This window comes from Engraulis encrasicolus, chromosome 10 (assembly GCF_034702125.1).
Source record: "Engraulis encrasicolus isolate BLACKSEA-1 chromosome 10, IST_EnEncr_1.0, whole genome shotgun sequence".
In the NCBI taxonomy this organism is placed as follows: domain Eukaryota; kingdom Metazoa; phylum Chordata; class Actinopteri; order Clupeiformes; family Engraulidae; genus Engraulis; species Engraulis encrasicolus.
This window is the reverse complement of record NC_085866.1, coordinates 54,937,810-54,955,930: the sequence shown is the minus strand read 5'-3', so window position 1 is coordinate 54,955,930 and position 18,121 is coordinate 54,937,810. Positions and strand designations below refer to the sequence as shown.

General features: G+C 40.9%; 1 protein-coding gene across 1 annotated transcript in view; it reads right to left on the bottom strand.

Moving 5' to 3' along the window:
- LOC134457383 (metabotropic glutamate receptor 4-like) overlaps positions 1-18,121 on the bottom strand; it is a 191,930-nt gene that overhangs the window by 40,336 nt on the left and 133,473 nt on the right. Inside the window, exons 4-5 of the mRNA XM_063209384.1 lie at positions 8,627-8,781; positions 7,371-7,511 (exon numbers count right to left, since the gene is read on the bottom strand). Coding sequence (XP_063065454.1) covers positions 7,371-7,511; positions 8,627-8,781 — 296 coding nt within the window. The remainder of the gene's footprint in view (positions 1-7,370; positions 7,512-8,626; positions 8,782-18,121) is intronic.

The following is an 18,121-nucleotide window of genomic DNA, read 5'->3' as shown; positions in this document are numbered from 1 at the left end:
GCACCAGGTCCACTCACTAATACACTCTGTCCACCAGCCTTGCCTGCCTACAGCTCAATGGTTACTCAGATAAACTACACAGGATGTAAGGAAATAGTGTTTCTTTTTTTGTTATGTTACTTTTGACACCTCTGTCAAGTCGAATTTCCTTCAAGCCTCATTGAAACACTTCATGGACTGACATCATAGCCTTCAATATGAGGCTCCCACCCACCACCTCTCTCTCTCTCTCTCTCTCTCTCTCTCTCTCTCTCTCTCTCTCTCTCTCTCTCTCTCTGAGGCTCCCTACCCTCCTATCTCTCTCTGTATCTTCAGCCATACACAGTTTGGCTCTACACCCACAAAATCTCTTGGTTTTTTTCCAGAAGAAATTGGAGTGTGTGTGTGTGTGTGTGTGTGTGTGTGTGTGTGTGTGTGTGTGTGTGTGTGTGTGTGTGTGTGTGTGTGTGTGTGTGTGTGTGTGTGTGTGTGTGTGTGTGTGTGTGTGGAGAGAGAGTGAGAGATTTGCAGAGGTAGTGTTCCTTATAAGCATAAAGTGTAGGTCAATAATGACTACAACATTACATTATGATCAAAAGACAAAATAATTGTGTTGATACATTTGTTTCTGGCTCAGTTTTGCATTTCTGTCCTTTAGTGTGACATGAATGTCCTACAGTGTGACAGTTTTAAAACGCTCAAATATTTGTTTGAGCTTAACAATACATTTGATAAACACTGAATATTGCATTAGGGAAGAACATACAGTATTTCCATCCCTGAAATGTTAGTATATATTCGGACAATTTTGAACATTTAAAAAAAAAGATATCCCTATATTTCCTCGAAGGTTTCTAATAAGCTCACCTCTAATGGGAAAAAAAATCCTTAAATGGTTATTTCTCATTAAATTAAGACTTTAAAAAATGCAATAAATATGAAGAGTGTAACAATGTTCATAAAACTCCATCAAGCCATTTCTACATTACTTAATATATTTATTTCTTAACGTCACACCAAAGGACATATTTTCAGCAAATTGCTTTATCAACGTAAATAAATAATCAATTAATAGACCAACATTGTGACCACTTGGATTTTTTGAAAGATTAATTGCTGCACTACGTAGACATATACCTTTTCCCCTCATAAACAATGTTTTCTGCCTGTCATCTACCCGTGTGTGTGTGTGTGTGTGTGTGTGTGTGTGTGTGTGTGTGTGTGTGTGTGTGTGTGTGTGTGTGTGTGTGTGTGTGTGTGTGTGTGTGTGTGTGTGTGTGTGTGTGTGTGTGTGTGTGTGTGTGTGTGTGTGTGTGTGCGTGTGTGTTTGTGTGCGTGTGTGTGTGTGTGTGTGTGTGTGTGTGTGTGTGTGTGTGTGGCACCGACTGTAATATGAATTCTTGATTTACTGTATGGTGCTACTTGAGCATCTCTGTGAACTATGCCAGAAGATCAAAGACCCTCAGATCACTGGAATGCCACTAATGGAAGCAAACGGATTCCAAAAAAGTTGGGACAGTTTGTATTTTGTGAATAAAATCAAAATGCTGGCATTTTCAAAACATTCAATATGTTAATAAGGTAGAGCATTATGTACAGACAACATATCAGTTGTTCAAGTCAAGTAGAAATATTGTTTTGAGGTGATTATGTCATCATTTAAAATTTCACCCTTGCAACAAATCCCAAAAAAGTTGGGACAGGGCCAATAAAAAGCTTTTTATATTGGATAAGACTAAACACAACACAAGGGATGAGACTGAACAGTTAAATACTTTGACTGATAGCATCATTTTATTAAAAAAATAGGTATTTTGATGTGTGAGACATGATTTCAGCAGCTCAACTGATAGGTGTGTTCTTCAACTTGTTTACATTCTTGTTATGCTTAATATGTGGCATATCCTGTCTGCAAGAAAACTATTTTGTGACCCGTTTACTCTTATGATGGAACCACACTGTTGGAACATAGTAGAGATTGAAATTTGCCACCATTATGGGGCAATATCTAAAGGAGGTGCTCCAAAACATAATGCCTTGGTAGCTATGTACAGTATATCACGAAAGTGAATACACCCCTCACAGTTTTGCAAATTTTTGAGTATATCTTTTCATAGGAAAGCATTAGAGGAATGTAACTTTGACACAATGATTAGTGACCTTTTAACAACATATTTAACCGCTTAAATTTCTTGTTCACTCAGAAAAAAACTAAATACAGCCATTAATGTTTGAACATGTACTCACTTGTTTACCACCGCACATGCTTGACACCATCTAAAGCAAATTTGCTTATCTTGGTATCAAGAGAGATGAACAGACCAAGGATATGGATCACTGGAACCATGTTGTGTGATCTGAAGAGACCAAGATAAACAAATTTGCTTTAGATGGTGTCAAGCATGTGTGGTGGTAAACAAGTGAGTTTTACAAAAAAGGTGTATCCTCTCATAAGCCAAGCATGGTAGTGGGACTGACATGGTTTGGGGATGCATGAATGCTGTCAACATTGGCAATCTGAAATACACCTAAAAGAAACATGCATGTCAACATGCACTGTGACTGCTGAAGCAGATCATGATATTCTCCATAGGATTGCATTCAAATCTCACACCAATCTATTTAAGCCAGATGCAGACTAAAAATGTAAAAGTTCAATGCAAAGAAAGGTTGAAACGCACACTGATGACCTCCCTTGTCATCCCTTTTCATTTCGAGACGATTCGAGCCAACATAGCCCCTTCTCTACCGGATTTTAATCTGGGGTGTACTCACTTTTGTGAGTACATGTTCAAACATTAATGGCTGTATTTTGTTTTTTTCTGAGTGAACAAGAAATTTAAGAGGTTAAATATGTTGTTAAAAGGTCACTAATCATTGTGTCAAAGTTACATTTCTGTAATGCTTTCCTATGAAAAGATATACTCAAAAATCTGCAAAACTGTGAGGGGTGTATTCACTTTCGTGATATACTGTATGCTGTTTTAAGTATGTGTATATCATTCAGCATTCATTTTAATGTTCTACATGAGTAAGAAGACCATAACCAAGGCACCTCTGCACCCCTTATCATCATATATGCGGTATTTCAGACTGACCACTAAATCAAGCTGAAGTATTCATTTTCTATATAACCTGGAGGGTGCATGACTCCATTATTTTAAAAAAGGATGCAATATTTTCCATTCTGTAATCAGAGGACAGTTTCACATGTCTCTTAGGTCCATCTAGAATGAGCTTTGTCGCATGCAACACTGTTTAATGTCTGCATCATGTGCATTTATCAAGTGTTGTGTTTATGGTCATTTTTTCGAGAGCTGTCATTGTTGAAGTGTCATAGTTTGCTTGTTGTCGACAAATATGTCATGATCTCATAACTCATGCAATGATTACACAGAGCTCTAAATTACGGAAATTGGCCTTATATGCCTGCAATTTTGATAATTCAATCTTTCTGTGTAATAGATAAGTAATTAGTCCCTCAAAATCTTCGCTACTGCGTGCCACAGCCTCTCTGTGATGGTATTTTATTTGTGCATTCATGCTGGCAGTCAATATAGTTCCTTTTAAAATATTCTTCCCTGTGTTATTTTTAGAATTATCCCACTATTACAACATGTTTTGGCCCTGTCCCAACTTTTTTGAGATTTGTTGCATGGGTCAAATTTTAAATGATGACATAATTACCTCAAAACAATAATTCTGCTTGATTTTAACAACTGATATGTTGTCTGCACATAATGCTCTACCTTATTAACATATTGAATGTTTTGAAATTGCCGGCATTTCGATTTTATTCACAAAATACAAAGTGTCCCAACTTTTTTGGAATCCGCTTTGTACATGTACTGTACACACATAATACACATTCACATTTGTAGGAGCCATATGAGTAGGTATGCAAACTCCACACAATGCACAGTGAGTAGACAGCGATACTTTTGTCCAATTTGTTGATAAAGTCATGCGAGTGCGGACCTCCAAAGACACGGCTACATTCCCTGTCCAATTTGTAAATCAAGTCACATGCGCCAATGGCACCATGTACAAGCTTGTTTGTTCATGCCTATGTAGATTACCGTACGATCATGCATACTTACCCAGTGTCAGCTTCAGATCAATAATACATCTACAGAGTTAAATATGTGCTGATGAACAATGTAATAATGAGCCCTTTTGTCTAACACATAATTAGACACTGTTTTTCCATGTTTAGCCATTTGTGACAGCTGGCCCTAAGGTCCTCACCCTATTTATGATTTTTCCACAGTAATGTGTGTGATATCTTATAAACCATGACATTTACACATTTTCAGCAGACAGCCTCAGGGTTGTACTTGTTCATTGCTTTCATTAATTCAATTACCTGCATCATAAGCAGCTCTTGGCTATTAGACACCAATGTGTTATTTTGTGATCAATACTACTGCTTCACCTGCCTGCTCTCATATTCAATCCTGTGTGACGTTTTAATCAAATTGCTAATCAAACACACATTTTGGAGAAACTCTCCCAATCTCACAACTCTCACAATAGCTCACAGTTACATAGGAATGGGCTAAATAACAAGGTTGCTGAAATCACCATAATCTCAAGGCTATCAGAGGATGGTATGGCTTTGATTGGACCTTTACAAGTTTCAGCAATGGACCAGGATAACAGTACAGAACAAATAACAGAACACAGAAAATGAACACAATGTCATCTAAAGCAACTGAGTTCACTGGTTGCCAATGAGTAAAATGGCACTCAGAGAAAAAATATCAAACAACATGAAAATCCCACTTAGTCACACAGCCGAAAGTAAATGTTAATTTCATGAGTCATGTGTCTAAGTGATTAGTAAATCTTCTGTCATGCGTTCAAGATAAAACCCCTCTTGAACATGGCAAAACACACATTTAAATTGCCTTTCATGTTCTTCACTCAGACGTGTTCAATGCACTGATTGGTGGTAGACTGGCTTTGATTTCATGTGAGCAATCTATTAATCGCTCATGCGTCTACGTAAACATAGACGTGTCCATTTCCTACATAGCCTACGTATAGTTACGAAGCGACTAGCACGATGTTCACTAAAGTAGGCTGCCAGTAACTAAGGTCCTGGCCAGATCTTCTCACACTAAAATGGACACTAACACATAGGCTACAGTATACAGTGCCCTCCATAATTATTGGCTCCCCTGGTTGAGATGTGTTAAAAGCCTTAAAATAAATTCAGTGTTTATTGCAGAAGAATACTGTCACACTGAAAATTTTAGAAAAATGTAGCCTTCAACTCAAATGAATTGTAGGAAAATAAAAAAAAATCCCTGACTAAAAAATAATTATTTTTCATTAAATCACCTGTTCCACAATTATTGGCACCCTTAACAATTCCCAGGAAATAAATATAATTGAAGCATTTCTGTCATTTCTACAGTAGTTTACAAAGTTTACCAGAGTATGTAGGAACATTTAATTAGTAATTCATCACTTCCTGTTTCCCTGGGGTATAAATATGACATGACACCGAGGCCATTTCTCTTATCCACTCTTAAACATGGGAAAGACAAAGGAACACAGCATACAAGTGAGGCAGATGTGCGTCGACCTTCACAGGTCAGGCAGAGGCTACAAGAAGATTGCCACTCAACTGCAGCTGCCCATATCTACTGTGAGAGGAATAATTAAGAAGTTCAAAACAACTGGAACAGTGGTTAACAAGCCTGGACGAGGACCCAAGTTTATTTTGCCACCACGCACAGTGAGGAGGATGGTAAGAGAAATCAAAATATCTCCAAAGCTCACTGTTACAGAATTACAACAAATGGTAGCATCCTGGGGTCACAAAGTCTCCAAATCAACCATCAGGCGCTGTCTACACGCCAACAAGCTGTTTGGGAGGCATGCACGGAGAAAACCTTTCCTCACCCACAATCATAAACGCAAACGTCTGGAGTTCGCCAAGCGGTATTGGGGCTTCAACTGGGACCGTGTGCTTTGGTCAGATGAGACCAAGATTGAGCTTTTTTGGCAACAAACACTCTAAGTGGGTCTGGCGTGCCACGAAAGATGCGCATGCTGAAAAGCACCTCATACCCACTGTGAAGTATGGAGGTGGGTCAGTGATGCTGTGGGGCTGTTTCGCTTCCAAAGGCCCTGGGAAGCTTGTTAGGGTGCATGGCATCATGAATGCTTTGAAATACCAGGACATTTTAAATCAAAATCTGTTGCCCTCTGCCCGAAAGCTGAAGATGGGTCGTCACTGGGTCTTTCAGCAAGACAATGACCCTAAACATATGGCCAAATCTACACAGAAATGGTTAACCAGACACAAAATCAAGCTCCTCCCATGGCCATCTCAGTCCCCAGACCTCAACCCCATTGAGAACCTGTGGGGTGAGCTGAAGAGGAGAGTACAGAGGAGAGGACCCAGGTCTCTGGATGATTTAGAGAGATTCTGCAAAGAGGAATGGCTGAAGATCCCTCTTTCTGTCTTTTCCCATCTTGTGAAACATTATAGGAGAAGATTAGGTGCTGTTTTGCTGGCAAAAGGGGGTTGTACAAAATATTAACACCAGGGGTGCTAATAATTGTGACACACATTATTTGATGTCAAATAATTATTTCTTTATGTGGGATTTTTTCCCCACTGAATAAATGCACTTGTATTGAAGGTTGGATTTTTCTCTTTTTTTCCATTAAGGTCCCATATTATTTAGAGAAAAATAATAATAATTGGAAGCTAAAAAACACATCTCAACCAGGGGTGCCAATAATAATGGAGGGCACTGTATGTGACAAATCAGGTTTTCGAGACCTGCTCTGCTATTAGTGGGGGATAACCTGAATGTGTGGGGTGCATTGAGCTGAGGGCTTTGAGAACAATGTGGATGTGCTGATGAGATGCAGTGCTGATTAAGTTCTCAAGAGCTCTGTGCAGGATGGAGGCGTCTGATTGCAACACTGTGGCCACAGATGAGCAGGAAGAACAGGAGGAGCAGAGAGATGAGCAGCACAACAAAGACCATTTGCATTGTGAGAACCTACACACATCATCCCCATCAATGCAATTATCTGCAAAATATCTACTGTTTTTATCAAAGATACTTGTACCGGCTTTTTCAGTCTGTATTTCAGATAGAGACAGTGAAGAGTGAATGGAAGTAATTTGGAGAGAGATTGGTCGGGACCAGGAAATGACCTAGGCTTGACTGCTGCCTGCCCATAGTACAGTGCACCAGTGCAATGCACCACAGCATCCCTTTAGCTGCTAAATACTTCAGCAGACATTTCCCCACATCCAGTAAATGCCTTCATTATCTCCACATAATAACACTCATAATGGTAATAACACAGTTCATGGTGCTCTGGCTGTTGCATCCTGGTGGAGAGTACTAACTACTTACTGGTGCATTTCTTGATGCCTGATCCTTTCTTCAGGGCATGGCGGCTGAGCTTGCACTGGAAATTGTTCTCCCAGAACTCGGCGAACCAGACATTTCTCCTGTTGTTGTCCAGCGTCCGGCTGATAAAATAGCGATCAAAACCTGGGAAAGATCAATACAAGTAATATTGTTACTGTGCTGTGTGCTGTTGTGTTGTGCTTGGTTGCAGTTGCTTTATGATAGTATTGATTGATAAACACCAGCATCTGGAGACAGAGGTTACTATTATTGTCACTTCTTTTAAATCTATGTTCATTGAATCAATTTTATCCATCTGAACCCTTTATTATATGTTGAAATATGGGCAGCACTTAATAATAACTATCCCCTATGTATGAGTAAATTGTTTACAAACACACCAACACATTTTACAGACGTTACAGCAGACAGGAGGAACAAAGGACAAGAAGAGGGAAGGAAATCTTTCAGTCTCCCTGGAAGAACAACATAATGCAGATGCTCTGTCACCCCTCCCCTTCCCACCCCCATCCCCAAAGATACCTCGGGTTGTTGACTCTTCTGAACACCTGTTGAACCTCCTGTTGAACACCTCCACTGGTGTGTTGTCTTTATGTGTTTGTGATGTCTCCACCCCTGTTTTCGTTGTCTTGTAAATGTGCTTATGTGCAGAGGTTTCTTTGCCGTCTATGCCTCAACATTAACCCACAGCTGTTTGCTGCTGCTGCTATCACATGCTATTTTCCGTTCCATTTTCCATTTTCACTTAACGTTTGAAAATTGATGGCAGCAAAACCCCCACATCCTTCCATATTTTCACAAGTAGCAAAACACTGACAAGACAGCTTGACTACGCTAACCCACGAGATTTGACGTGACATGGTCAGATTGACGAGCATGATTTTGATGATTCGCTGTAATAACACTCAACTGTGTTGTGATAAAATGCCTTTGTAGGAGTTTTGACTTTGTAGGAGTTTTCATTTATGTCAGTTCTGTTCATTACAGGGTTACCAAAATTACATAGAAGGTGCATTACAGTGTCTATATTTGAATTTCAGAAGAAGAAGAAAAAAAAATCATAAAACGTATTTTTATGAGTCAACGCATGCGGAGTACATACGTATACTGTCACGTGACATGGGAGTCAATATGTCAATAGGCTGGGCAGTATAGTGACTACTCTACCTTTAATAAGTTGGCATTTGGGCAGTATACTGTTTACCCTTAATAGGCTGGCGTTTGGGCAGTATGATTACCTTTTATAGGCTGGCGTTTGGGCAGTATGGTGATGGCCGCCTCCCCCATCTCCTCCTGGTGCAGTACCGGGGCGATCTTGGAACCCCAGCTGTCAGAGCCGATCCAGATGAAGTGGCCCGGCCCGCTGGAATTCTTAGCCGCCTGGAGGAGACGTCTATGGAGAAGGACACAGACAGAACGAGAGAGAGAGTCAAAATAAATACACAAGAGCAGGGAAAACAAGGAGTAAGGAGAGAGAGGAAGAGAGGGAAACTTATTGATGGTGTTATTGTCCAGGTGTTCTGTTGTCAACTTTGTTCCAGGACAGCGAGTGCTTTTCAGAATATCTATCCAAAGATAATAGTGAATCAGACATTTTTCATTGTGTAAAATAAAAACACAAAGCGAAAAAGAGCAATACAGAGAGAGAGAGAGAGAGAGAGAGAGAGAGAGAGAGAGAGAGAGAGAGAGAGAGAGAGAGAGAGAGAGAGAGAGAGAGAGAGAGAGAGAGAGAGAGAGACTGTTGTGAGAGTGGAGTGAATGGGTATTTATTCATTTGTGCATGGATGTATTCTCTACACTACCCTAATCAATTCATCAACCAGCCTCTCTCTGCCAAGACACCCACCAATTGAACAAACTACCCTGCTTTGACATGAAGCCAACCCCCCCCCAAACCCCCAACATGGTTGCTGTGAGACACCACACTGTCACCCACCAATTTGACAAACTGCTTTGCTCTGATACTAATGACCTCAGAAATGCTTTCCACCCATTCCGTCAATCCCTGAAAAATGTGAATAAAAACACATTAAAGAATAATAAATTCACATGAATTATTGGCCCACTGGGTGAAATATTACTCCCTTGGAGTGCTGAGAGCTGTGTCCATCTGTTGATATTAACTGCACTTCGTAACAAAGGAGGATATTGTAATTTAGTGTTACACTATTTGCAATTCCCCTGTTATTTGAAAATCCACTGAGTCTATAGCGCATATATTCATGGGTAGTCTGGACATTATGGGCATGCAGTCATGGGTAAGTAGGCAATAGCTGTTAAGGCCTTAGAGCTGCAGCCAAAGGTTCACATGATCCCCTACCAGTGTTAATTTTGTCAGCTTTTTTTTATTTAGTCGTCAATGACGAATGACGAAAATCAATTTTAGTCTTAGTCATATTTTAGTCATTGCCTTCCCAATTTAGTCTTAGTCTTTGTCTAAATGACGAAAATCAATTTTAGTCAATTTTTAGTCATTTTAGTCAACACTGTACATATACTGTACAATAGAACTTCTCCACACACTGCTTCTCTTTTTAACCAGCCTGATCTCCAAAAATTCTGTGCTCCTGGACACGGATGTTAAGGACACGAAATCCGTGTCCAGGAGCACAGATTTTGCCAAAATTCCGTGCTCCTGGACACGGAATTGTTTTCCGTGCTCCTGGACACAGAATTTTTTTCCGTGATGGGCACACGGAAGTGCTTTTTATAGGCTATTACCACAGCACTGTGTAACTCTATCATTAGAAAATACATACCAAATGCTAATCCTAAACAAAATAATGCTATAGCAATTTAAGTTGTGTCCTGACCAAAACATTCCCTAACCTTAACCTGTCATTAAAGACATATTTTTGAGAAATACCTTTTCCAGTTGGTTGCTAGGCTATCAAATTCATATAATGAATGAAAGAAAACTAGCTGTGCCCACACCAAAACAGTCCCTAACCCTAACCTGTCAGTAGGAAATGGTTTTTTTTTTGAGAAAAAATATTTGAAATTAGAAAAATCCTGAGAAAACACAAGACTGTGGAAACATAGAGCTGTGGTAGTAGCCTATAGAGAGAGCACTTCTCTGTGTACATCACGGAAAACATATCCGTGTCCAGGAGCACGGAATTTTGGCAAAATCCGTGCTCCTGGACATGGATTTTGTGCCCTTAACATCCGTGTCCAGGAGCACAGAATTTTTGGAGATCATGTTGTTTTAACATATATCATTGACTGGACAGAATAAACCTTCTCCGCACACTGCTTTTCTTTTTAACATATATCACACTGTGCAGAATGAAACTTTTTCACACACTGCTTCTCTTTTTCTCTATTGTATTTAACACCAGTGTTAATTTAGTCAGTTTTTTTTTTATTTGGTCTTAGTCTTAGTCACAATGACGAATATCAATTTTAGTTTTAGTCATATTTTAATCATTGCGTTCCCAATTTAGTCTTAGTCTTAGTCTAAGTGACGAAAATCAAAAAAGGGCTTTGACGAAATATTTTAGTCATAGTCATGGTTGACGAAATTAACACTGTCCCCTACACACTTGCAGGTGGGTGGAAGGGATAAGTTACCCGTGCCATGAGCATGGTATGCCCTACTGTACACAGTGCTCACTGCGCTCAGATACCCTCTGCTCAGATCTGTGTTTTGTGGTGTGTTGTATGATCACAACGACAACGTGAAAAATTGTGAATCACTATTGAAAATATTTGGACCCTTTCCACACACTGCATGAGCCTCTTCAGGCTAGCATTGCAAAACCACTGATTAGGAGAGCCGGGGTCTGGCCAGGTCTTTGGCTTGCCATTGTATGAATGGAGAGATGGCAATGCCACACACAGTGTTTCTTGACATTGTGAGCGGTGAGGGTGAGATGAAGCATAAGCCTGTATGATTGAGTTCAAGTAGATGAATGCAGGCAGGCGCAGCACAGACAGCCCTCGGTAGGTAGGTGAGCATTAGTGACTTGAATTTGATTTGAGTTCAGCCAGTGGAAGCAAATAGGCAGCAGAGAGACATCTACCTGCCCTTTTGGAAGCTGATGGAAAAGCATGTGCCTTTGAATAGGTGAGAGACACTTCTTCTGAAAAGCTGGGTGCTATGGTAGGCATACAGAGACAAGTCAAGTCAAATGTCACTGATAATGTGACGCGAGGCAGTGATATGTGTTGATATTCAGATAGATACTGTAAAAATACAAGCCACGAATGGTTTCATCTTAGTGGTATGTATTTGAAGGTGACTTTCTGTGTGCAGCACATGGCGACTCCATGGGGTCATCTACCCCAGTGTCAGGTTTAATTGATATCATCTGTAGATGCTGATAGCTTTACCCACAGAGGAGATACTGTTCAAAAGTGAAGAGGTCCCTGCATCGAGCATTAAAGCACCCTCAGTGGAGAGCTGGTGGGATAAGGATTTTTGTTTGTCCTTGTCATGGCATATTGACTAAATGCCAAAGTGAAAATATATGTGCCTTTGTCCAAGCTGCTCATGTCTTCATGCACGGTGATAAGATCTCGGGAAGTCAAACTCTGTCCCTATTACAACATTATAGCCTGAATGGGCAAAACAAAGCTGTAATGTGTTGGTGAAGAATGCTGTCACAGTAATGTTGTAATGTCATATTTTTTCATTGCAAAGTCGCGTATAAAGTCCTGCTGATTGTTAATGAGGGAGCCAGTAAGTGTGTAATTTTAACATAAATCTATTTAAGGCACTGTTTCCACGTAGCAGGATATTTTTAACTGTGGATATTTATTTTCTCTTGTTTAGGTGGAAATGCAATATGAAGATAAAAATAAAAACCCCATTGTAACAGGTGAATATTAGTCCCCTAAATGGGGTATTTTAAAAGCAGGATTTTTATATGTGGGTTTTAAAACTCTGATATGTGGAAACGGAAGGCCAAAGCCAATGTAAACAGGAAAAAAATATCCTCATTTTAAGATATCCGGCGACGTGGAAACAGCAACAAAGTTTAAAACAATGAGGCAGCTAGGGGCAAACTGAGCCATCTGGCACTGTATTGACACAGGTGTGAGGGTATTCATCTTGATAATTGTTTCTCAGTTATTTGTTTGAAGTCTAATGTCTGAGCTCTCGTCAGGTGAAGTCACATGCACGTACCGTATGCATAAGGTATAACAAGCCACTGGCCTAAAAGAGAACCAAACCGTTCCAAGATTTTATTTCTTAAAACTTAGCAGGTAGCTGAACAATCTGTTTTGAGTGCTCATTCCACATGTCTGTACTCTACCTCCAACTTCTACACCTCTACCCGTTACACAAACAAAACATAAAAAAGTCCACTGATGCTGCAGAGAGACAGCATGGACACTCTGAGTTAGCAGCAGAGGATCACAGTAGCAAGGCTAACACGGGCTTAGTGGCGGAAAACAATATGATGCCGAATATCAAAGCACTCCCATAGAGACATACCCAAACACGTCCTTTAATATACACCTGCAAAGTAAACTTCACAAGCTCCATGCAAACCTTAAATATCAGTTGGTACATAGAGATGAAACAGATCTCACTTGCATTACAGAGAAATAAACTATGAACTCAAAGCAGAAAATAAGAGAGAGGAAAAAGTTGGGGCAGTGTTGTGTTAGCACATATAAAATTAATATTGTAGAACTGTCAGAATTCATATTTTCACACTGTCATATTACCTTGCCCTGTATTGAAATGTTCTTTGTGTTACACCAGGAGATGCACCTGGAGAATTGGGGCTGTGTATGGAATGCTGTCACTGCTTACAGTACATCCTACCCTGCGGCAACATCTCTTTGTGCACAGCAGTGAGTATAAAGGCTAATCCTCACTACGCTAGCAGCCACAGCAGTGAGTATAGAGGCTAGTCTTCACTACGCTAGCAGCCACCGTAGCGTACCTATGTTCCCCCAACCGTATCTCACGCCTTTCGTAAAGTCTTCACGAAAAAAATAGAGTAATTTTCGTGGTGCATTCACGTTATTGCCCGCCTTTCGTAAAGTCTTCACGAAAATAATAGATTAATTTTCACGCTGCCTATTCACTTGAATTGCCCGACTGTTGCCTAGCGACCCACTAGTTTGATGCCCTTTCGGTAGCCTACCGTCACATGGTAATCAAACATTTCAAACAAGCAATTTAGGGTTAGGTTTAGGGTCAAGGTTAGGGTTAAGGTTAGGGTTAGGGTTAGGGTTAGGTTTAGGGTTAAGTAGGGTTAAGGTTAGGGTTAGGTTTAGGTTTAGGTTTAGGGGACATAAGGCGTAAGTACCGAAAGGGCGTCGAATTAGTGAGTCCCGAGTGTATCAGCAGTGTTCTGTCAGCACCCCCTCCCCGCCCCTGCAGACGTTTGGATAACCATAGCAGCAGTGGGGCAATTCAAGTGAATAGGCAGCGTGAAAATTAATCTATTATTTTCGTGAAGACTTTACGAAAGGCGGGCAATAACGTGAATGCACCATGAAAATTACTCTATTTTTTTCGTGAAGACTTTACGAAAGGCGTGAGATAGGGCTCGTTCCCCGGGTCCTATGTTCCCTGAGTCCTATGTTCCCCAGGTCCTTTGTTCCCCTGTCTTTGTATGGGACCAGGGAACTGAGGACCCTTTTTCCAAAAAAGGGTCCTATGTTCCCCGCATTGTATCTGACAAGGGGATAAGGCCAAGAATGCTTGTGCATGCATATTTCTTGGACGAACGGTTGCATTTCATGTCAAGTTTGCACACAGTGGCAGGCTAACCCTAACCTAACCCCAACAACAACCCGCCCTCGCCATGCGGCAGCAGTCTACTTGGAACCAGAGGGGAACATAGGACCCGGGCGGGAACATAGGACCCGGGGAACATAGGGATGACCCCACAGCCACAGCAGTGAGTATAGAGGCTGCTCCTCACTACGCTAGCAGCCACATGCAGAGCAACACTGTGGTAACACTACTGTTCTAATTTGGGCTGATGCTAACAGCTGCTGACTCAAACAATATGAAATATGCCTACATTCCCTCCCTCCACCAGCAGAGGAGAAAGAAGGAACCACTGGCGAGGCAATGTGGAAAACATACACATGCACACATATAGTCACACGAAAGCACGCACACACACGTGTACACACACACACGTGTACACACACACACGTGTACACACACACACACACACACACACACACACACACACACACACACACACACACACACACACACACACACACACACACACACACACACACAGTAGCCTAGTAGAGTGTGGAAAACACACAGAGACTGTACAATGAGGACTCATTATAGTACAGTGGACACATCAGAGACAAATGGAGAAATATGAAAATCACACACCGGCATACAGTACTCTAAGAGTCTAAAGCAGGGCTATTCAAATGGCGGCCCTGGGGCCAGATGTGGCCCTTGGACAGCAAGGTTCTGGCCCCCCACAAGCTTCTTTAAATACAGAATAATTTTTCGGAATTTAGAGATAAAAGTATGGGTTCCGTATCGAGCTGAAACGGGACACAGGACATTAAAATGCAGGAAATTACATCTAAGAAAGGCCAGACTTTCTGGGGGATGACCCCCAGACCCCCCACTTCAATGAAGTCTCCCTTTTTTTTCATTGACAGTCAGCAATCATAATACATACGAATAGTTCGGCCCCTTTACTGGGAGGAATTTGGAAAACTGGCCCTCGTTCACATTTAATTGAATACCCCTGGTCTAAAAAAAAAGCACATGGCATGGGAGTCAGTGTGTTAATACAGCTGGACAGTAAAGTGATTACTGATGACCTTTAATAGGCTGGACAGTATACTGATGACCTTTAATTGGCTGGCGCTTGGGTTGTATAGTTATTACCTTTAATTGGCTTGCGTTTGGACAGTATGGTGATGTGATTACCTTACAAAGGCCTTAATAGGCTCTGTCAGTTTTTGGTGTTGTGGTCAAACTGCATGCTCTGCACCACAGAGGCATAAATTAAAAACCAGGTGGGGTGATTTTCCACCCCCTTTGTCTACATACTAGGGGTGGTACGGTTCACAAAATTCACGGTTCGGTTCATATCACGGTGTCAAGGTCACGGTTTTCGGTTCTCTACGGGGTTTTTTTTCAGTTCATGATAAATGGTGCACTGGGAATATTAAACAATATTTATATAACTGCAGTTACAAAGTGATGATTTTTTTGGACAGTACATGAATTGCGGTTTGCCACGGATTGCACGGTTCGGTTCGGTATGTGTGTGAATTGTACGGTTTCGGTTTTCGGTGCGGTTTGTGCCATCCCTACTACATACTATGCCTTTCGTTGAGGAATGCAATCCTGCACACAATACATAGACCCAAACCAACTACAAAGACATAGACACAAACCAATTACAAAGGGAGATGAGGAGGAGAGGGCGGTTCTCTTTTCAAGGGGACAAGGCCAAAGATGCCAGAAGATGATTTAAGACGCTGGCTGGCCTCCATCCCATCCAAAATCCAAGACCTTCAAAGAGGTTTTAGAGAGGTTTAACAAGCCTACTGGAAAGTCACTGACAGCCCTCCCATACTGTATAATGACCTTATTAAGACCAATATAGAGCTCCCTCAGGGCGAGTTACAGAGGCATTTATGACAATAAATCATTTTAAATCGATATTTATGACAATAAATCATAATAAAGCTCCAGGCTCTGACAATAAGAGCGGTGGCCTATCGAAGATCTGTCATCAGCAGGTGTCTGGCTGTGGTCTCCAGCAGTCGGTTAAATGGTTCACAGCTTCCAGTCACCCCATATTGTCACACTGCAGCCAGGCATACTGTTGTGTAAGTATTACATTATCTGTCCCCTGCCCAAGACAAGTCATTAAGCCTAAAGCCCATCAAAGGTGGCGGAGGCTTACTGCTGTGCGGTCGTCTGATCATATGTGAGTCCATGCATGGATCCGCGTGTCAATCCGGCCGCATGTCACAGATTTTTGTTTCTCTGATAACTTTTGAACTGGTGGGCGGATTTCACCAAATCTTGTGTAGCAATACTCACTTGCAAACACAGACAAACCAGCAGTGTGTGGGGTTAATATTGAGTGTGTGTTAAATTCAATCTATCAGTAGAATTAAGTAAGAATGAAACGAAGCGTCCCATTTTAAGTTCAATGAAAGTAGTATGTGGGTTGAACACTGATAAAAAGACACACAAAAATCGTTTTAGTCAGAACATGAACAGATGTTTCAGTGTGTGGCTTTTCTCAATGCTCTGTGTAGATATAAATACCTGTGTGCACACCTTAATTGCACATGATCAGCCTCTCCAGGGGCCAGCCATGTGTCTCACACGGACCCCTCCAACAGCATCACAACACCACAACAGCAATATGGTGATTTAGTATGTGTTATAAAATGAAATGCTGGCACATGGAAACAACAGCAGGTACTCCAAAAGACTGATTTGTTTGGAAGGCTGATTAAATACATTTTAGTTGGAAGGAAGTTAAGTAACAACAAGGGTCCTTCCTAATAACGCTAATGACACTTTTCTTTGTTCAAGGCTTCAACAAACATTGTAATTAATAACTTGGTGGTTGCTTCAAATAATGAATAATTTTGTGCAAATTAGAATTGTTATATTTGTTTTCTTATTTTATTTAATAATATACTGACAAGGAGAACATCATTACCTCCGCCAGGAGGTTATGTGATCGCCTGGGTTTCTGTGTTGTCTGTGTTTGTTCGTTCGTTCGTTCGCTCGCTGCTATTTCACTGCCTGCCACAAGGTGCGCACGGTGAGCACTGAGCACCGGCGTGCCTGCGCATTTCTCAGCAACAATAAGGAACAGGGAGAGACTCTCCTTTGCCGCGCCAGCTTCAATACGAAGTGCATTTCACCTAAAAAGTTGTTCATCCGCATGCAGGAAATAATCCTGTCAAATTATTTACCACCGCTGCCAAAAATATGGAATTTGTGATTGTGTTGACCCGTATGTTATCATTGCTGTTGCGAGATGGACAGTGACCACCCCCGTAGATCGTTTAGGTTCACAATGCTGTCGAATTAATTAACGTTGTCAAAAATATGGAATATTTGATCGTGTAAGTTAACAATGTTGTTATGAACTGTGACTTTGGTTCACAATGCTGTCAAATTAATTAGGCTACCCTTGCCAAATTATTTTTAACTGTACGTTCACAATGCTGGTAAAATTCATTACATCTCCTTCGCTACATTTAAAGTTAACCCCAAGTTGTTTGCGAGATGGACAGGGATCAGAAAGCCCGACAGCATGCATAATGGCCGAGCACCGGCGAATATTCCAATCGGGTGTGCCTGCCCCAAAGCAATAAGGAAAAGCACTGTATCCTTTGACGCAAGGTCAAAATCATTACATTCCCTTCACTAATCACTAATACAATTCTATTAGCACGTTATCACACGTTTTCAAAGCAGGTTGACTTTTTTTTTATCTTGTGGATTAGGCTGATACAATTGGTATAATTCCACTTAGTCTTTTAAGTGTGATATAAAATAGCTGTGAAATTTTAAATGGTAATAAGGACATACTGCCAATCATCAAAACTGTTTACAGTGTGACCTGAACTTCTGACCTTCAATAAGTGCATTTATAGCACAGTGCATAGTTCACAATAGTATGTAGCACTTTGCCAATACCACAATCACAGGTGAACAAAACAGACCACAGTTAATCAAGGACATGGTAATTAAAAATACAGATATAATCTAGTTACAATTTGACTGTTTAATTCTCTGA